A 21,915-nucleotide genomic window follows, 5' to 3' on the forward strand; every position below is an offset into this window, starting at 1 on the left:
CCAGGCGGGCTGACAACCGCCCTCATTTCAAGATTAAGCTTAAACAGCTTGACATAAGCCAACACTTAACTCAGAACAATAAGGGCACATATATTGCCCATTCCACAGCTGAAGGAGGCCTACCTGCTGTTCCTTGCTCTATGGTTTGACCAATAACAGCACAAAGATCACTTTGACTTGATTTGCAATATTGTGATTATTGCTTTACTGTCCAGTCCACTTCGCCTTTCACCTTTCAACTCGGCTGTGAAGACAATAGTTCTTTAACTGCAAATAAACTTTTCAGTAGGACACTTCGCGAAATGAAACACTTCCAAGCAATCACATTTAAAGACACTGGACACTATTGGTAATTGTCAAAGACAAGTCTTCTCACTTGGTGTATCTCAACATATATGCACAAACTAACAAACCTGTGACAATTTGAGCTCAATTGGTCGTCGAAGTTGCGAGATAATAATGAAAGAAAAAAACACCCTTGTCACACAAAGTAAAGTGCTTTAAGATGGTTGATTTCGAGACCTCAAATTCTAAACATGAGATCTTGAAATCAAATTCGTGGAAAATTACTTCTTTAAAAGGGAGCCGTTTATCACAGTGTTTTATACCATCAACCTATCTCCATTCCTCGTCACCAAGTAAGGTTTAATGCTAATAATTATTTTTAGTAATTACCAATAGTGTCCACTAGCTGCCTTTAAGATGTTTAAAAAAATTAACATTCGTTTTGTTTCAATAATTATTTTGCACCCGTATACATGTATTAAATCCACATAAAACTATATTTTTACATTGGACTTTGATTAACGGTTCTGCCAGGTGCAAACATAACATTGATGACTGTTAACAGACTCTACCATTTTATTTTTAATAACAAATATCTTACCGTCATTAATCATCACAAAACATCAGCACTAAGTCCACCTTTTTGCATAATTTTTCTTATTATTTGAACCAATGCAAGTCTTATTTGCACTTTTTCTGTTTTCTTGCAAGTTTTTCAATTCAACATTTCAGCATTTGCTCAAAATATGTTTTAATGCATGACGCCTAATCATCCAATTATTGGAGCCAAACATGATTTGCATAATTCTTGTTTACTTATAAGATTTGTACAAATCAATATTTCAGCAATCGACTAAAATACAATCTAATGCATATATATTTATGAAACCCAATCAATGTTAGTTCGTTTATAACCTCAAAAACAGCTATACTCTGTTTTCCTTGTCATTCGTTTAAAGCGCAGCTGAAAGCTAAATATTATGTAAATTGTTCCCAAATCACTGCCGTTTTAAGATAATAAGAAGCTAATAAGGGAGCTGTGTATTTGAAAGATGGACGTAGCGTATACCCTCGGTAGCTGATCAAACAACGTGTACACCTCAACACTGTAAGTGCAAAGTGACATTAGAAGAAGAAGCATCAGAAAGCTTGAGGTGGTAATGTGTTCTGCCATTTCCCCAGGGACCCCAGGTGGGCCTAGCTAAACAGCCAAGTCCAATCCCTCACCATCGATCTCGTGTTCTACTTAGAAATCAATTAATCGGGCCAATCTCAAATTTATGTGAAGGACACAAGGAAAGTTCCGAGGTAAATTAGGCGCGATGTATTTCTAGCTTCCTATGAAGAGATATGGCGCGGTGTTTGTCCAGCGATGTGTCAAGATATTCCTGAGCGCCTGAACGCTCAACTCGGCCGAGGATGCCGGTTGTATTGATCCAAGTATGGGGGGTTTGTCCTTAAGGCAGAGAGGATGGAGTACAGGGAGTCCCTATGGGAGTTTACTGGAAATTCTGTAGTCTGGGGGTCAGACATTAGTCAAACAGTCATCCCGATGTGACTCTATACCGTCCGGGGATGAAGAGTCAGATACTTGACATGGATGGTACAAAGTTCTTATCAACTCGTCAATTGGTCGTTTGAGATGAAACACCCAAAAAGATCTTCGACTCCTAAGCAGTTTTCACAATGAAAGATGTAGGTTTAATTATAGCTAGGATGTGGTACTTCAAGTCAGTGTGATCTTTGGAATCGTACGTGGCTTCTTTAGTGCCATCACTATGCCCCCTCGTACACCCATCTTCCATCTCTTATGTGACTCCTGTAATCAGTTTCTCTTCAATCATTTCTTAATTCATAATTCATATCTGCCAGACGAAGAGTTTGGTATTATTTTTATTCCGGACTTTTTTTTTTTTCTGAGGGGAAGTCTTTCCGTTTAAGAATCTCTCTGAGACCATAGAGCAGTTGCTCTATGCTGAGACTATCTATTGATCGGTTGTTGTCATAATTACCACGTAGGTCATAACAATACCCAAAGATAGCAACTTCTTGTATTGAGTAAGATTTCTGCGAAACTAAACTTTGCTGTAAAGTCTGCAGATTCCCCGATGTAAGTTTTGTCTGTACCCTCCCTTATGGTATGGTATCCTATAATCCTTCGCTAGTTATAGGCACATCTCCATTGTCATCTTGTCCTTGTTTTCTTTCCTTCGCGCTACCGAGACGTCTAGCAACCTGTTAACTGTTTTTAATTGCATTACTTCTTTACATACGAATTTGCGTTTATTTTAATAGCTCAAGTTAACAGAACAATGTAGAACTTTAAGAGAACAAAATGTTTAATTTGTGTTGGGCCTAAGGGGGGCTTCGGCAACCAAACCGTCCATAACACTTACATTGTTTGGTCCTCTCTGTCAAAATGTACCTATAAAACCACCGCCTCACTGGCCACCTCTGATAGGGCTCTCGGTCCGTTTTACATGGAAAACGGTTCGAAAAACGGTTTGAAAGACCGTTTTCTCAATATTATTTTGTTGGTATATAAAGTTGGTTTGTTCGGAGTAAAATAACAATAATGTATTTTTATCTTCTTTGTTTTTGGAGGTTTTGTTGAATTAGATAAATAAATATACCAATCACTGTGTCAATGATGATGAAAATGTGCTTGAGTTTGTCGAGTGCAAGATCTGCAGAGAGTTATTTGATATTAATCCGTTGCTCAATTGGTGTCTGTCTCTGTAGCAAAAGGTGTGACAATGATTGTGGCTGTGCAGAAATGCATTTATTATGGCATGCTTCTTGCTACCTTCTTCAAATTGTCTTAGATCCTCCCCATATTTATTGTGTCCCAATCACTTGCCGTGGTTGCATCCTCCTTCTTGGTGACCACCAAAAGAAGGTGTCGATTAAAGTCAGCATCCACACGGCACATGACAGCTCGATTTTAAAAGGCAAGTGGTTCTTACCTCAAATCACCAGGGCCCGATTTCATAGAGCTGCTAAGCACAAAATATTGCTAGCATGAAATTTCTTCCTTTTGATAAAAACCGGATTACCAACCAAATTTCCATTTGTTGCACATTGCTTGTTACTGGTACTCAGCTGTTGCTTGCTTATCCTAAAAATCACGTGGAAATTTGTTTGGCAATCCTGTTTTAATCAAGGAAGAAATGTCATGCTAAGCAATTGTTTGTGCGTAGCGGCTCTATGAAATTGGGCTCAGCACCTTTCAATGGATGTTAGCGATGCAGTATCCAATACTCATTACATAAACAGTATACAAACTCTACATAGCTAATACAGTCCTGTATGAAACACACTTACACTGGAAAGCCGATAATCCATTAGAGGATGGATTGTTTTGCACCAAGCACTATGGCTTGATCAGTTGTATACAAATGAGATTCCCAATTCTTGAAGTTTGAGTTTTGAATTATCTTTACATATAAAGTGGCTAAGGAAAGATTTATCAGTGTTTTAAGGCAGCATGAAACTCATATTGCTCATAATTTATTTAAAAGGAGGGACCGGTTTACCTTTGTAATTATTTAAAAAAAAATATTGTAAAAACTTACTTAGTCAAGCGCACTCGAGAGCTGTTGATATTATAAACCATGGTTAGAAACGACACCATTTGAAGTAATGTAGTTTTTAATAGAGAAAGAGGTAAATTTTCACCCATGAGTTTGACTCCGAGAAAGGCTTCAAGCATGCATCCTATAACATCACGCGTCTGAAAGGATACAATAGGAGACTTTCCAACGCTAGGTGGCAGCAGACATACCGGGTAAATTTCCATTGTTTACGTAGTTCTGAACATGCGCATAATTCTGAGAACAATGGATTTACCCGGTAAGTCTGCTGCCCTCTATCGTCCCAGAAAGTCTCCCATTCTAAGCAACAAAGGTGTTTTCTGTGATTATTTTTGTGCTACCTCGATGACAAATTGAGCCAACCACATGTTTGTTATTGCGTGCATTATGTTGCGAAGGGAGGATACTGGTCTTTGACACTTACCAAACAGGAATTGTGAGGATAGGCCCATACATCATATTATTTTTGAAAGCTTACTGATTATGAAGTTAAATTATTGAACCATTTTTCTATGAATAAATTCCCCTTCTGAAAGTAAGTCAGGTTCGAGAAAACTGTATCTGATTTCGACTGTCACAACTTAAATTGATGACAAGTGTTTGCTTGCTGACAATTGTGCGTAGTTTTTGCTATTTTCTCATGACGCACACAGTGGGTTCAGCACAAAGTTTGGTAACCTCCAGTCCTGTAAAACAGCTTGCTTTAATATTGTAGCGTAGCTTAAAAATTCAGTATTGTCAATGAAACGAAATTCTTAATAGTTCAAAAAAAAAAAAACTAAAAAGTGATGGCTTATATTTGCCCCCTGATGTGGTGCCTGGTGGCAAATATAACGCATGCTTGACTAGTCTTGAATACCAGCCGTTGATTGGTATGATTAGTATCACCATGTACTTTGAAGGTGGCGCTATGTAAACAAACCGCAATTCCCTGCGGGCATCATTGGCGTAGATAGATTCCTCTAAAACGCTTCTTTTCTAAAAACAGCTGGAAATTAGATCATTTGCTTGGATTCATGGTCGAATGTGAAGTACATCATTGAACTATGACAGAGCTGTTTATCAGGGCGTGCTTACTTTATTTGAACCAGATCCTAACTTAAAGTTGTTAAGCATAAAAGTCTGCTGAGCAAATTTCTATGCTAAGCAACAATGAGTGGGGAATAGTGGCACCAATCGTAACTGTATGGTGTTCTTGCTGGAAACCTTGTTTTGCTTAGAAAGATCTGTTTGTGCTAAGCAAGTTTGATACTTAAAGGCTGTTAAATTTGACAAGGGGGCCGCTTTAAGCAGAAAATATCGCTTAACAATGTTCTGCTTTAAGCACAAATGAGCAGGATACCAGTCATAAAAGTATCATGAGACATTGGCTGAGCAGGATACCAGTCATAAAAGTATCATGAGACATTGGCTGAGCAGGATACCAGTCATAAAAGTAACATGAGACATTGGCTGATCGTTCATTGGCCAATGTTGTGGCTTTCCTGTGCGTACCGAGTGTTTCTTCGTCTGGAGGGCGTCGCCGGTGCATTTTGGAAATCTGCTTCTCTTATTAAGACCTTTTAATAAGTCAATAGTCTTACTTTGTCACAGAAAATCTTAAACCGTACTTTTAATCATCTTCGCAATAAGATGGTGTGAGCTGATTGTATCTTGAAAATGAGGTAGTCCATAATGCAACTGCCACATTATTGCTCCATTTGTTTTTACTCATTAATCTTCGACTTGGAGAAGGTTTCTTTCTTCTTCCTTCTTTTATTTTTACCTAATAGGCAATGGCTGCTTGATCCCTCATCCGGTCGGCATTAAATGGCAGTTTGTTCCGCTTGCTTAAACCACTCATTAAATTACCAAGCCCACAGAGGGGGCAATTTGGAAACCAGCTGCCCGCTAACTTGATCTTCACGTTAGACAAACCAAATTTAGCCCAAGCCTGTCTGTTTCCCTCTTGCCATAATGCCAAGGCTGTTACCGAGACAAACAATCGACTGGGGATTCACCGTGCATTTCATGCCTAATTACTGTGTGCTCATCCCGTCAATTTCATGCCGATCAACCGGGGAGGCGAAGCTGTATAGCCCGGGCCTCGCGCGGCGCTTCCCAGGCGGAAGTAATGGCCCGTAATTCGATAAGCTCGTGCTTGAACGACGGTAAAAAAAACACCGGCGTTTATTTTATCTTTGATCATTTTTTTTTATTTTGTGGTTTTTCCGTCTTCTTTTTGAGAAGCAGTTTGAACGGTTGCAACAGTATTTCAGTAATTGTGTAGAGGTTAACGGTAGGGGTGCCCCGCTCAAGGCTATGGGGCGAAGGGTGGAACAGACTTTGTGCCGACTTTTGCTGCCCATTCCTACGTCAAGAAGCGAGAGTCAACTCAACTGACGTCGTCTTGAGAAGCAAGCTGACGTCTTCAGTTTTTAAACCACCATGAAGTAAATGTTACTCAACAATGACACAAAGGAATGTCTTGCCTCCCAATAAATGGCAATGTATGTGTTTGACACTGGCGGAATAAGTGAGCAAACACCTTGAAGAACGGTTTATTTTAATTGATTGTTTTTTCGAAAGTCTCTGGAAAACTATTGTAGTAAATTGAATTCTGAGTATGTATGAATCTTGGGCATGTCTTGGCAAAGCGGTTAAGTGCTCCGGATTCAAGCTCTAGTGTTTCTGATCAGAGTATGAGGTTCGAGTCCCGTCGTGACATTCTTGAGCAAGATGCGTTACCATACTATAGTTGCTTTGTGGGATATTAAGCTGAAGGTCCCGTGTACCGGAATCGGTTGTGCACGTAAAAAAAAAAACAGCCAAGCCAGAACATCTAATAGGGGTTCGCCCAAGTGCTCGTGTTTCACTTGCAAGCACGTTTTTTTTTTACAGGTTTCAGGTTTGTGAGATATACAGTGATAGAGGCATTCTTGGTTTCATACTTAAAGAAGTGGGAAGAAAGGGAAATCAAACACTTCAGCAAGTTTTAATAGGAATCATATTATTTTTTACACAGGCACGAGTTCATAATAGAATAATAATAGAATACTTGCATTTTTGAAAGACAATGGGCTGTGAGAAGACTTTATAGCCTAATTACGTAGGAATTAATATGTTGTATAATTATGTTTATGAAAACAAGTAAACCATTATTGTAATCGCATTCTATCCTTTTTACAATGAAATGTGGTCATAATTATAAGAAAACTACTTATTTATTGATGACAGTAAATTGATATTGGACATTGGCTATTCACAAATTCACGGTACAAGCCTAGGTGAATGTCCAATATCCAATATCGATATAGCAATGTAGGCATTTACTGTACGACCCGAGGTGAATGTCCAATGTCCAATATCGAAATAGCAATGTAGCGTCCACTGTACAAACCTGTGTAATGTCCAACGTCCAATATAAATAGAAAAGTAAACATTCAATACAAACCAATGTGAATGCCCATTGTCCAACATGAAACTAAGTTTACTATGATTTATTAAACAAAAAGGAACACGTTGCCTTGGATCGGACGAGTTGGTATTCGACAAGTGTTTGAAACCGTTTTTATGAAATGCATATAAATTTATTTAGAAATATATTGTAAAAGTAGAACATAATGATCCACACAAGTTTCACTTGAAGTTGCACGTTTTTCCTTTAACGTCGCAAACTAACACGGTCGGTCAGGAGTCTCCACAAAATGGCCGACCGTGTTTCTTCACGACGTAAGGAAAACCTTGCAATTTCGAGGCATGTGTGTGTTGATGATCATAACACTTTTAAATTATCTATCTAACCATATGCAATTCATAACAAACAGTTTCAACCGGTCCAAGGCAATGTGTTCCTTTAACGATCCGATACCCTTCCTTCTAACTTGCCGAAACATTGATATCTTTCTTAATCAGCAAACAATGTCAAACTAGGTTACATGTTGGAAATGTTGATCACAAATTAATCACCGATAAACGTGACTCTAAACTTTTCCGGTTCAGAATTAACCCGGATCCAGGTCCCGTGTGCCTGACCCATTTCTGGGTCAGAAAGAAAGTATATCACAAAGTGGGTCAAACTTACGCACACTTACTATAACACTTTTAACCACTTCATAAAAGGATTGGGCCACTCGGAGGACTCGAAATCCGGGTCCAATCTGGGAGTTTGTAGAGTTTTATTTGTGCATGATCATAGGTAAACCGAATCCCCAAGAAGACAATACAATTGTTAATAATAAAAACAAACTTGCATTCACAAAGGTTTTAATAATAAATTTAAAAACACAAACATTTAAAATGAGTTATTGTATGATTGTCAAAGCTTTTTTTATCGGTATATCGAGAATAAAATTGAGCACAAACAGCAATAAAGTCAATTAGTTTGATTGGTCGCAATTACATAAACATGATTGAAGGTAGTATACATCTATTTTTGGAAACGACGCTATGTAGTTTTGCTACGAAGTGTTCCGTACGTCCAATATTTATCAATATAGGACACCTGTACTACAATTTGGAGAACATATTTCTTAAAGTTTGTCTACTTCGTAAAAATGAGCACGATGCCAGTCACACATTGTACAAACCACGGCTCTTCACTGCATGCATATAAGGGCACAGGGAGATCTGTGGAGAGCCGTAACATAGTTGAGACATTGAAATTCGGTGACATCATTAATAAACCATAAAAGGCGCCCTCAACGTTCATATTCAGCAAGACAACTGGTCCTCTTCGTCATCATCAGTGACCGACGGCAGCGACGGTGATATGACGCTCACCCTTCTCTGACGCAAGGGCGCCCCCACTCGTGGTTTGATTGCTTTAGGGGCGATGAGAGTTTGTAGTGTGTCGATGGAGTGTCGGCGAGGCTTCACTCTAGGCACGTTATTATTGATGTTCTTCCTACCTACTAGGAGTAAAGTGACGTTCCCATCCGGGTCCGTTGTCTGCCACCTCTGGGGGCTGATCGGGGAGCAAGAGTGGGGCATCAGAGGGACCAAGTCACCAATGTCTAAAACTTTAAACTGTAAGAAGGCAGAGTTGAGTGGTCGACACGTACAGTCTTTAGGTGCTCGCTTCAGCGCAAACTGAACGTCTGTTTTATTGTCAGTAGAGTGAATCAGAAAGTAGCAGAAATCATCTTTTTGATATTCGACATCCCTACCGAGGAGCAGGCAGTAGAATCTGATCATATCATGCCAAGTATCTCGGCTTGTGTACAGCATAAATCGCAAGTGTTCATTGCCGTAGTGTACCTGACGCACACCCCATAGCGGCATTTCATGCTCAGTGGTGTAGAAGTTTTGATTGTTTGGTTCACAGAGATAGACTTTAGTAGGAGTTGCTGCATGATGGTGGTATCTCCATGGTTTCCGAGTTAAGTGTTCTTGAGTCTCTTCAACTTTATTTTCTGTTGATTCCCCATCGTGGTTCAAAAACAACATCACAGAAAGGGCCGGGAACACATCCCTCTCAATCTCATTCAGATCCCCCTGAAATCCGTTTGGTTTGCTCCGTTCGGCAATGTTAAACAGTTTGAAAGATGGGTCAAACCATTTGATGAGAGGTTTGATGAGATTCTTGGTTTTGATGCTCCTTCCTGGATCGGTGACGAAGTGAAGAGTCAAGGCATAGGGATCTTTCAGAAGGTCATCTTCGGTTGAAAACTCACCTGGAAGTGAGTAAACAGTAAACAACATAAACAAATCACATGTAAACAGTAAACAAGTTGAAAGTCTCATGGCAGCTAGTGAATAGTAAACATTGAAAGTTACCTGCAAATGAGTAAACAGTAAACAAATTAAAAGTCACAAGGAAATGCATTAAACAGTAAACATATTGAAAGTCACCTGGAAATCAGTAAACAGTTACCCTAGGGCACATGCTGACTAGCCTTTTCCATTATGTTAAAGAGGGTTTGTTTTGCTTATAGTGTATTGTTTACATGTACATGTACTGCATGGGGCAATTGCTGCATGGTTCCATCTACCATTGATAAGTTGACATAACCGATGTTGTACAGCAAATTATGCTGGCAGATTTTTACCTCCTCTAACCAAATAACTGACCGATGTTGATTGACACCCCCTCTAGGCCGTGTGGAATGGTCCAGCTTAGGACATCATGGCCAATGAGCTGACCAGTGTATACGATTTGCTTAAGACAATGTAAATATTAAAATATGTCATTATGTGCTTACAGCAGCCCTCGTTCACTGCAGTTATGGCTGTTTACTTATTACATCACGACCAATGATTTTACAGAGGCCACGTAGAAGACGATTCAATTGTCATAGCTTTGGCCTCTCCTGTGTTGTGTTGAATGAATGTGACTTCCCCTATAGGGAAGACCTTGTATATCACCTACATGGTGAAGATGTTTCAGGACTACTTACTAGAAGAGTTCAGTGAACTGTTTGAGCCGTTTGATGACATCATTCCATTTGGAGGGGCTGGATCAATCGGCAGCCTGCAAAATACAGAAAAGGAGAAAAGCCAAAACTGAAATGAAAACAAAGAATTTGTCAAAACAGTTAGGATGTTTAATAACAGGTTTGCATTTTCGATGAAAAGTTATAGCTTGAAATGCGCATGTAAAATTATGTGTTTTTCACTGGAGACGAAAACGACAAAACAATATTGATATTTGTTTTGCTTGCATCATTTCCTTGGTTGGTAACATACGTGTAGGAACCTGTTCTCCTTGCAAACCATGACACCAGGTAGGGCACTCTAACTGGTATCCATCGCTTCCTCGTCCCACCACAACGGGTATCATCCATGACGTCACACCAGCAATGTTATCATACTTTATATCCAAGAAAATCGAAAAAATACAATCTTTTTGGTCAACACTTGGTTGAAGAACTGCTCTATTATGCGAAATGGTAATTGCGTACATTCCAAGTCTATATTGATTACAACGTTAGGTATGCCGTATGCTATACGTAAAACCCTAGCTCTAATGGCTTCTATTGATTTGATGTGCATGGGCTCAGGCGAAATAGAAAACTCTGTAAATTGATTCAGTTGTTAATCCTGTTAGAGCTAATTATAGATTCAGTGGCATGCTTTGTAACCTATCTGCTACTCGTCTAAGATGCCAGTTATAGTAATGGAACGGACCATCTCTAACTTCTTAAAATGCACATCTTTTAAAGTAAAAATCACGACTTCAATTTGATTTGAGATGGTTGGTATATTTTAGAACACCGGTTTGCCCCCCCCCCCCAAGGGAGTGTTTACGTTAATACATAAATACATAAATATCTAATATCGTTTGAACATGTAGGTATAATTTTACTCTCAAGTCCGCCGCGTACATCGACCCTGATACAGTGGGATAATTCCATCCACCGTAAAAAAATGTCTTTTTGTCTGCCTGTACTTTCTTAACTTAGCTTAATAGTGGCTGTTCACTGCCTGTACTTTCTTAACTTAGCTTAATAGTGGCTGTTCATTCTATCGACCAGGGCCCAAATTCATCTGCTTAAGCACAAAATGTTGCTTCAGCAAAAAAATCCTTGCTTAGTAAAATCAGATTACAGGCCAAGACTCCACTCATTTTGTTATGCTATAAAGTAAACAACAGCTAAGTACCAGTCACAAGCAATTATGGCATGAAATATTGACCAGTAACATGTGTATAATAAGCGAGCTATTTTCGTGCTTAAGCATTTTTTTGTTTTGCTTAAGCAGCTTTATGTCATTGGCCCCTGATAGCAATACAACCGATAATAGGTGGTACAACAGATTTAGATTGTGGGACGAAACAAACTCTAATTGGGGAAACCAATCGCGCGGGATCAGGTAGGGACTGACTATACCTAATCCAAATGCAAGGTTCCGGGTTCGAGATGGGATTCAAACCGGGACCCCCTGGGTCCACAGAGGTGAATGGCAGGGAAAGAAACCACTGAGCAAACATGATGCCCCATATCAACCTGAATCTGATGTTTCTAAAGATCTATATATTCGATAAATACTTCGGGCTTTGCAATGAATTGCATTTTGATAAGCCATGGTTGTCAAGATCAACAGAAAACATCCCCTTGGTAACTCCCAACGTCAACCTTTACCCAATCGCTATTGTAACCCTGCTTTCGAGCCATGATTTATATTTGAATTGGCTCCATTTATTTGTGGCTTCTCCCATGGGATGAGGCATACAGAGGTTTGTTCTGGTGGTTAACCTGAGAAAGTACGATTTAGTTGAAATTCATAAAAAGTTTTACAATAGATACCAAAACAAGTTAGAATCGAAATGCATATATAACAGTTTGGTGTTAAACTACGAGGACAAGTACGAACACAGTATGGGAGCTGGTTCAATAATGAACGGAAACGGAATAATGCTGTACTCTATGCGAAATAAGTGGCTACAGAGCTATTATGCACCAATTACAATACATGAAATAACAGGAGGTGATTCAATGCACAGTAACACAGGGATTACGAGTGACATTTATAGAAATCTCATTTAGGTGATAATCGGGAGAAATCTACAAGGAATAATATATTTTCTTGATGTGTTTCTCTGCAATTTTTGTTAATGATTCATTTTTATTTCCTAATAAATGTTCCACTTTGATTGTTTATTTTATGTCTTATTTATCTACCTAAAGGTATTGTCCCTTTGGATAGTGATTTGGTTCGCTTTTGGGCAATCCCAAGGTTACGTCTCTCATTGTTTTCCTAATGTTTTTAAATCCTATATGTTCTGTCATTGTTGCTGTGTGTTTGTGATGTTTTTAAAGCCTGAAAGAATACATAAATACATAAATAAATAAATTAATAAATTAATAAATAAAAATATTTATCAATGACTAATGGTCAGCTTTCTGGGGCTGTGACAAAACAAAAAACCTTAAAAATTTAAACAGCTTTTTCGAGTCAATTCTGAATAGTTATCAGCTAAAGTGTATTGTATAAGCTATAGTAAAACATTACCAGTTGACATTCACGAGTGCTGCCTTGCGCCTAGCAGACACAGCTTTCCCTCGTCTTAGTTTGGATCGTCTCGGCCCATTGGCACGACGGTTTCCATCTCCAGCCAGCTGATATGGCAGAGGAGGAGTGTCACTTCGTCCAATAGAGTCAGACATTGTGACTTGTCCAAGGAAAACGTACCGGGTTTACGATGCACCGTTCGTAGAATCTCTTCAGTGTAGTCTCTTTAACAGTCTGATAACTAGTTGAATCCCGCTCAAGAAGCAAAAGCAAGCTTCAATAAGCAAAAGCAAGCTCACTAAATCGGATAATTATTTTGAGTTCGGGTTAGCTCAGTTGTTTCTGTCCATGCTGCCTTAATTTCACCTCTCTGGACCCCAGTTCGATTCCCGCACAGGGACTTGCATGTGGATTGCGTTTTTCAGTCCATACATGGCTGCTTGTGTTTTCCTATATTAGAAGTTTTCCTCCAACGTCTAAAACTGAAATTTCATAATTTGTCTTCTTAACAAAAGTTGGTCAGTGGTGTTTCCATTAAGATGCTTTGCAGACTATACAATTCAGAGTAGTTCCATATCTTGACTTTCAAAGATCGCGAACGTATGGTTACCTGAGACTGATGGTTTTGTTGCAGCATTGAAGCATTATCAAAAATGATTCAGGTGATATTTCTCACGCTCACCAAAGCTCAATGGTGGTTTGGATATTGTCACCAAACCGCATTCTCTTCGGTACTTTGTGGTTCGGCTCATTCTAATATCGGCACAATATTCCCCAAAAGGGACTTCTCTTTATCCTGCAAATGTTGACACAAGTTTCCAATAGAAGCCACGGCAACCTTTCACCAATATTCAAATCTTGGCTTCCATCGACAGATGGACATCAATTGGACCTCATTTTGAGACGTTTACCAACAGAGACGTGCAACTTATATCAATTGAGGAGCTTGTTGCAGTAACCGACAGATGTAGAGACGTTTTTGGTGCTATTGAGTCGAATCTCTCAATTTTTTGAATTTCATCGCGACATGTTCGTGATGACATCTTCAAGACGTTATAGCCACTTGAAAGACAGTCACAACATTATGTCAGTCCTCCATTGTCACAATGACAAGAATCAACATTCCTTCGTGCATACGATCCCGCATCACTCCTTACGCATGTTTATTCGTACAGAAAATCATCAATATATCGACTTCTCCATGGAGTGCAAGACAAAACTGAAAAACGCCAAGAAGGCAAAATCCTCGGATAACCCTTTATGTTAGCTGTTAATCCCTCTCCAATCCCAGGATGGGATGAATGGTAATCCACAAAGACTTACAATAAGAGCTGTAAAAACAACGATTTGATTGACCTGGCTTAGAGTGATATGATATAGTGGTAAAGGCGGTATTTCAAAGACGGACGACTTGGGAGGGAGTTCGATAAATCAGCCTCTACTGTCAGAGAAGGAGTCTGAGGTCATCATAAGAAACAGTCGCCATTTTGGACTGGTTCCTTGAGTACCCAATAACTATAGGAACACTGAACTCTCGTATAAAAAAAGGAGCCAGGCGATTTGGTAGTGCACCCTCGGTTTCACAATGTACAGCGTTGTAGGTATCTTAAAACTCTCCCTCTAGTCGACCGATCGGTCGGAATGATGTTGAGGCTTGCCCATTGTCTATCTCTCATTAGGTTGAGAAGATCAGCTTGAAGCACCATAATGTCCCTTATAGCAACTACATCTGTATTGCTTAGTTATTTATCTTCCTGTATTTCTTTTTCCATGTTTTGGTGACCAGGTGATAAGCTGAGAGAGAGGTTCTTTGGTGTTTCTGTGTGCCCTGCTAGTCTCAGACGATGCTGTTTTCAGTGGATACTTTTTGTTCGTTGCCATACAGTCCAGTATTTGTCATAACAAGTGTTGACTCCAGTCAGTGGTTTTTTGCAGAGCATATAATATATAGCACCCATCCAGGAATTCAAAACAACTTGGAAGTAATGCGCTATGTGCTAGTAACAGCTCAACCCTATGCAACTATACGCATGCCAGAAATCAGTCCTTCATGCTGTTTTAAAAATGCATACGGGTGATAATAATGACGATATAGAAGTAGTCTCGAAGTAAGAAGAGGTGACAAATTATTTCTCCGTAAATTAGAGGTTTTTACGTAACTGTAAACTTCAATATAAAATCAGTGTTTTTTTTCTTAGAAATCAAATTGTACACCAGAACCCTAATTCGTGTATTGTCTTGTTCGTCGAGGTTGCAACTATTGATTTAATAAATTTACGATACTTTTACAATGAACCATTTGAATTGTACATAAAGACCCATGCATCAGAAACAGCAGTGGTATTTATCTCATTGATACATTGATGCGTTTTCTATAATGAATACAGTTTCATTTTATTCCTCTCCGTATTTTTTCCCCGTTGTTCCCCCCGAACATTCCCCCTCGATTACATTGAGACATTGTATTAAGCGCCATGAAGTCTTTACTTTCCATTCAGATCTAAAACATCCTTGCTCTGTATTATCCATCTTTTGTCCATGGAAAAAAACGTCAATTTGTCAAAGATTTACGCCGACTTCTTCACTAATCGTAGAGCAATCTTCTCGTTTCAAAAACACCGACAACGAAAGGGTTTATCGAAGCGAGTACAACTGAAAGTGACTGCCGTTCAGCGCGGCGAGACCGCCCATTGGGCGTGAAGCCAAGGCCTTCGGGGGTGATCACGCACGCCTGATACCGAACACAAGAAAACGTTACTATTGCAACTCAATTCAACTCGACATTTATTTCCATAAAGATTATTTCAAAATGTGCATACACGCACACTAGTTAACTAAACATGTATACAGAGCTTCAATTACAATGAGATCACAAATGAATCAGATGTAGATGAGGAGACATATCAACAACAAAAACTGTACAATAATGCCTCATGTAAAGCAAGATACTGGGCTTAAAGTTACATAACTTACATGCATGGATGGAACAGGAAAAACAAAACAAATGAGCTAAGACAGAACAAGAAAATCTCTCATTGATTTGTTATGACAAAGATAGAAAACAGTGTTGCGGCAAAAATGCTTGGATTCGACGCTTTTGACTTGAGTTTTTGCTGGGCCTCTCATTCAAAAAGACTTGAAGTACATTTCTGATTCATTTCAAGTTATTTTGTTCGTTGTTCATCCCTTTCTTTTTGTATGCTCTCTGCCTTTTTCTCTAAGAGTATGTTGTCTGTATTCTTGCCACTTTACTGCTTATGAATCACTAAACACTTATACCTTTTCTGTGCGTTGTGTTGTGTTGTGTTGTCATTAGACTTGGATATGTTCAGGCCATAAACCTTTGTTTTTTTCGAGTCCATTTCAAATTTCATTACATTATAGTTAAATACAAATTAGTATGGGGGCCTACAGCACTTTCATTTTAATATGTTTTAGCTTTAATTTTCGCAACTGAAATGAAATTGGAAGGTTAAATTAGTCCCTAATGTGTTAACTAGGAACACTCCAACATGCAACAGCCATCATCGGACCATCAATATTAATCTAGTCATAGTGCTCATGCGCCACCAACGGTAGTTTTGAATAACACACATTGCAATCGCACGCAAAAAACACCGTTATAAAAGTGGCCTATTCGCTCATTCTTATCTCATCTTTATGTAAATGAACCATCCATTCCAGTCTCTTGTTTTGAGCAAACTCTTGTGCCGATTCTATATCAACAAACCCCATCACCCCTCTTTAGTTCGGTCTGAGATCGACAACAAATGTTGCAAGTAGTAATGTTTACCCGGGGAGGATGCATTATTAACGGTAAGGTGAAGCGGACAATAGCTGGATATGTACCCAAGGATTTGAAGCGGGGGGAAAGGGCCAACCTAGGGTGGGTTCCTTTTACAAACCCCAAGGTGAACAGTTGTATAAAGAAAGAAACCCTAGATGTTTGAAACAGTTGCCTTGGACTGGGTGAGAATAAACTCAATGGAAGTTGCGTGACATACAGTAGGCATCTCTGGTAACAGTGCATGTTACCCCCCCCCCAGATAGGTATCATTAAATCACAGCCTACAGAGTATCTTTCGACTCATTTTCAAATCCACGACTGCACATACTCCTTGCTAAATCATGCTCTCTTCCTGGTGGTCAACATGGCAACGCAAGGCTGGCCGGGGTGCGAGCGTTTGCACTGCTGCCTTTCGCTATGGAACGGTCTTATGAAAATACTATTTCGTCCTTCAAAAAAGGGTCTCGAGACTTACCTGTTCTCAACTAATTGACAACTTTTGTCTTTCTCGCCTAAGTGCATTGCATTACTTTGGTAATTAGGCGCTAGTTAATTTCATAATCAATTTTGCTTGTGTTTTATCACTGAATGAAGATGTGGCAGTTTCTGTTTCGCCAATTAAGCGACTGGACTATAAAACATGATGATGCAAACTGTTTAATAACTTATAAAATGATAACATAATGTGTGGTGACCAAGATGCAAACAAACACGTCACAATTATTTTAGCGTCTCACAAGCTATCACTGAATTATACAAGGAAGGTTTTGCATCTGATGAAAGTGTGTATCTAATGAAGTAGTTGTTGCTACAAAAGCTCATGTAGTTTTTCTAATGTTACTATAAATTAAGTATAGACTTTAATTACTACCGCTACCTTCATTGTTTCATTACTAACTTTCAGGAACAAAGGCACATTTAGAATTCAAAAGTTGAATATGTAACCGTGAATAATTGTCGCGTTTTAATCCAGAACAAGATTATACACAATGTCCGTTATAAGGTCACCATCCAATATCTTGTTCTTCTTTCATAAGCCGCAAACCTCAGATCTCCAAAATCCCTCCCCTAATCCCACAGGGTTCCCCTCGCTACCCATCCCTGGATCAATGTCCCGAGGGTGCAAGGATTAATGTAATCCTGGGAGAAAGGGGATTAAGGTAATGTAACGGTGGCTTTGTCCAGAATGTTGTTCGGTATGCTTGGAGATAATACTCATTTGCACTTAACTGGATCTTTTTTTGGTTTTGTATGTGAAGAACCGACGTGCTCATGCATAAAGTAGGAGTTGTTTATGTATAAACCGTTCTTACTAGAATACTTCAATGGGAAACACGCGGTCGGATATGATGTTCTGCAGTTAAAACTCTATGTTCACCTAAGTATAATACCAACCCATACACTCAAACTGAAACGATTTTCACCTTTTGATCAAATCGTCGCATAGTCACATTATCATTAAATTGTTTAATCCGGTGAAACAATAATTGTTGGCAAAAATTTGCAACTAGCTACATCAGCCTGTGATAAGATAAGTCAAAAGATGACTGGAATTGACAACCCGTCCCAATATATTTGCATCTCTTCAAGTAACACTATCTACAAGTTTTGCTTCTAAAATGGGTCCCTCCGATCTGCAGTGTCATAGGTTGCATAGTTCTGTGAATTTATTGTAGTTGTAGACATGTATTTTTGTATAGATCTCTTTTGATTGATTAATGTCACACTATTTTGTTGTGATGCTGTGAAGAATTATGAACCTTGAACCTGACTATAAGGACTTGCATGTTTAAATAAGGTCATTGTGCATGACCAAGGACACATTGACTATTTGCAAAGATGGTGAAGTTACACATTCACCACATCCTCAGACCACACAGCTAGATGAGTTTTCCTCCCACACTGGGTTTAAAATTTACTGTAAGCTTTTCTCTTTGTATAGGATTGTGACGACATTCACAAGCTCCTTAGTAAAAGAGCAACAATGGCATGAAATAACAGGTGTTTTGTTACCCTCTTTACCCTATAGCGGCACCCAGTTTTCTTATACAAGTATTGTGGTTAACGAGTTTGTCTTGTGGCTCACGAGTTCCAAATGGTCCTTATCATAGGTGCAATACAAAGGAATGTACACTTGTTAACATTTTGAGCGAATGAACCTTTAGAGCTGTTTAGCGATCAAAACTCATGGATAGACGTAGTAAATTAATTGGTCTGTACGATTTAAAATGACATCGATTCGGTGTTGTCCGAAACAAAGCTTTTCGGGCTGCTTTGAAGTTTTTCCCGCTGTCACCTTTTGTTAGTGGTGCTGAGCTAGGCAATTTTGGCATTCGCAGTGATGCAACAACTCCAGGAGAGGGATCGGGGGTCCGGAGGCCTCCCCTCTGGCACCGAACCCCTGCCCCATGTTACCCCTCCCCAAATTAGATAACAAAATGCACCAATGCATGGTTCGATATTATTGATTAGCCCCCTTCCCCTTCTCAGAGGATATGCCCCACTCTGCCCACTCCACCCTGTTTTGCCACTAATGGGAATTCTTGTGCTCAAATTGTGGCTAACTATCTAATAGTCAGTTCATTCTTTATATTTTGTAAATTAATAGTGGTTATACATTGTAAACAAGGGGTTAGTTCAAAATGGCCTCCGTCTACGCGGCAAATAGCCTTACTCGAATTTCTTGTAAGATCCATTCTGGGTAAGTTGAGGGCGTTTCCCAAAGGCATACTGTGTATGGATGTGGAGTTTGTCCTACATCGGCATCTTTTGACACTTTCATTCCGTTTTTTTCAAAAAGTTATTTTAATAAGCCTGTTTTGCCTTGAAGGGGTCGCGCAGTGAGTTTCCGCATGACTCATTCATACATCAGCCCAAAATCCTCCTTCTAAAAGTTCCTTCATCTTGGATTATAAAGAGCTACAGCTATATTCATGAGCCCCTGGTACAATCCTCACTACATCTCATTATTGTTATTGGTTATTAAAGTGTAAAAGAAGCTTCATGTAGATGTAAGGGAAGCTATATATGGCTTCACGGCTTACAACTTGTATGGTTTAAGGGGAAATAATGCCATCAGAAGTCCCCAGGATTTTCTGGTACAGTGAGCTGGGTTTACTTTGAGCCTTGGTAACTTGTTCAGATTCGGCATGTAGTATTCCTTTCTTCAATTGTTGGTAATTATACGTTTTGGAATGGGAAAGTAAACAGTTCCCTATATAGGTGGTTTAAGCAACCATGCTGTTGTAAGCCTTGTCGAGGCAAATGAACTGTAATAATGGAAGTCGGTTTTTGTTCGGTTAAGTATTTTCAACTATGACAAACTTTCGAAGGGATAACTTTTGCTGTTGTAGTTGAAGAGGCACATGCTTTGAAGAGATAGACAATTGACCACATAAAAACTACCTTATTTCGAGTGTTTCTTCAGTTACATTGCAGGCACGTGTATAAGCTATATAGTTATATTTAATGTTCTTGTTTGGTTTGAAGAAAGAACGTAAATTCCAACATAGACAGTGTTTTTCACCTCCAATGCTCTTCACGTATGTCTCAACATGCATCTTCTCTCCTTTTCGTTCCAACCACTTGATTACTTGTACAATTTAACCAGTCTGTTACAAATTACAAGTACAAGGGCCAACAAAGCTTTGGTAATTACTCAAAAGTACAATTGGAATTGTTTATATCGATTGCAATACAGAATTCATCATGAATAGTTCAGGCCCCTTGGACCCCAAATCCAGGTCAATTCTGACCCAGGAGTTTCTAGGGTTGTGCTGCTCTATCAAAAAAGACGCCGTGCATAAACCTACGACAATCGTTCCCTAATATCTTATTCTAACATAACATTAATAGTTGGTTCGGGATTCGGGTCATTATTATCGTGCCACAGTCTTGATATTATTCTATCGCTAAAAATGTACTCACATTGTATGAACTATTTGCTCTTCTCTGCCTGTATTTGGGTAATGCTTTCCTTGGCAACATCATCAAGATACAAGAGGACTCTTCGTAAACCCTCATCTTCTGGCAGATTCAATAACAAGACCCAGTGATTACCTCTCATGTATGAGCCCAAGTGTTTGTACTCTCTACTTATACGGATACATTGTCAGGTTTGAACAAAAACAGAACCTTCTGGTGTCTCGTGTGGCCCTTCTTAGCAAACACAGGTGTGAAGACATCGACTTTCTTCACGAAGTGGTAAAATAATAAATGTAGTTGGCCTGCGAGAGCATCCGTCAGTCAGCTACAATCCCGTAGAGGGACTAATGCCTTGATTCAAGCCTTGCTCTGGATACTGTCACAATAATTCATTTTCTCATGTCGTGAAACCGTGTCAGTGTAAGTCGCTAAAGTTACAGTTGCTTTAAGACGTCTCCTGCACTGTGTGCTCTTATAATGCAACTTCGAAGATGGATATTTCAACTCACTTTGTTACACTTTGGCGATATTCAATAGTTCCTTTCACGTCGATAAAGGTGCGGACAATATTCCAGCTCATCACTAGACCGTCATTTCAACACAGCACCAATAGACCAACACCGTTATACACACAGATAATGTCAATATAATTCAGCGAGTAAAAGTACGGTTTACTCTAAGATACCAAATCGATATCTTGGCCGTCCCTCGCTAATTGCTTCTGGTGTACACATATGAATGGAATGATGTAGTAATGGGTTATAGGTGACAAACCCATAGCCTTCAGTTTAATGAAAACCAATAAGAGAAGATATTGTGGTTTTGTGCTTACCTGTTTGGTGAAGGCCGGGGTGTCTTGTGTAAGAGGCGGTCCCCACGCATCCTCCCTGTTGGATCTTAAGAAACGCCTGTTCACTTCAAGTAGTTCTGACAAAGAAGAACCATCATCGAAGAAACAATGATCTTGTCATTCATCAGTTTCTACTACTCTTTCTCTTGTAAATGTGACTTAGAAGCTTCTTCAGGTTTTCGTCACTGTAACAAAAAACCCACGACCCCGTGGACACGGCCGGACTTTCTTCTTGCGCACACCGCGCTGTAACATCATGACGAAACAACCCCCACAACTCCCCGAGATGGGATGGTGTTTGCAACCATAACATTGGTCCTTTGTCGTGTTGTGTTTGTTTTCTACCTCAATGAATAAGCCCACCGTGCTCTACTCTGTGAGCACTGACGACGTGGCTTCGACATTAGATGGTTACATTGCAATACTAATTTACATTATTTAACTTAGTGTACCTTTTTATTAAAGCAATAGTTTGTTTTTGGTCTTCGGGGTTGCCAGCATACCCCCCCCCCCATTCACTCTCTTAGATCAGTGTCCTTCTTTCG

The 21,915-nt window shown here is 39.3% G+C and overlaps 1 protein-coding gene across 2 annotated transcripts; it reads right to left on the reverse strand.

Moving 5' to 3' along the window:
• Nucleotides 1-7,660: 7,660 nt before the first annotated feature.
• On the reverse strand, nucleotides 7,661-21,512 carry LOC117298767 (protein FAM124A-like). Of its 2 annotated transcripts, none has more exons than XM_033782087.1 (3): nucleotides 21,353-21,512; nucleotides 10,256-10,329; nucleotides 7,661-9,532 (listed from the first exon to the last, which is right to left on the reverse strand). In XM_033782087.1, the coding sequence occupies exons 1-3, from the start codon at nucleotides 21,400-21,402 to the stop codon at nucleotides 8,571-8,573; spliced, it is 1,086 nt and encodes a 361-aa protein (XP_033637978.1). In that variant the 5' UTR covers nucleotides 21,403-21,512; the 3' UTR covers nucleotides 7,661-8,570. The 2 variants fall into 2 exon arrangements, with proteins under 2 accessions (XP_033637978.1, XP_033637977.1); XM_033782086.1 differs by lacking the exon at nucleotides 21,353-21,512 and adding an exon at nucleotides 12,810-13,435.
• Nucleotides 21,513-21,915: the final 403 nt, after the last annotated feature.

Source organism: Asterias rubens, chromosome 13, assembly GCF_902459465.1.
Source record: "Asterias rubens chromosome 13, eAstRub1.3, whole genome shotgun sequence".
In the NCBI taxonomy this organism is placed as follows: Eukaryota; Metazoa; Echinodermata; class Asteroidea; order Forcipulatida; family Asteriidae; genus Asterias; species Asterias rubens.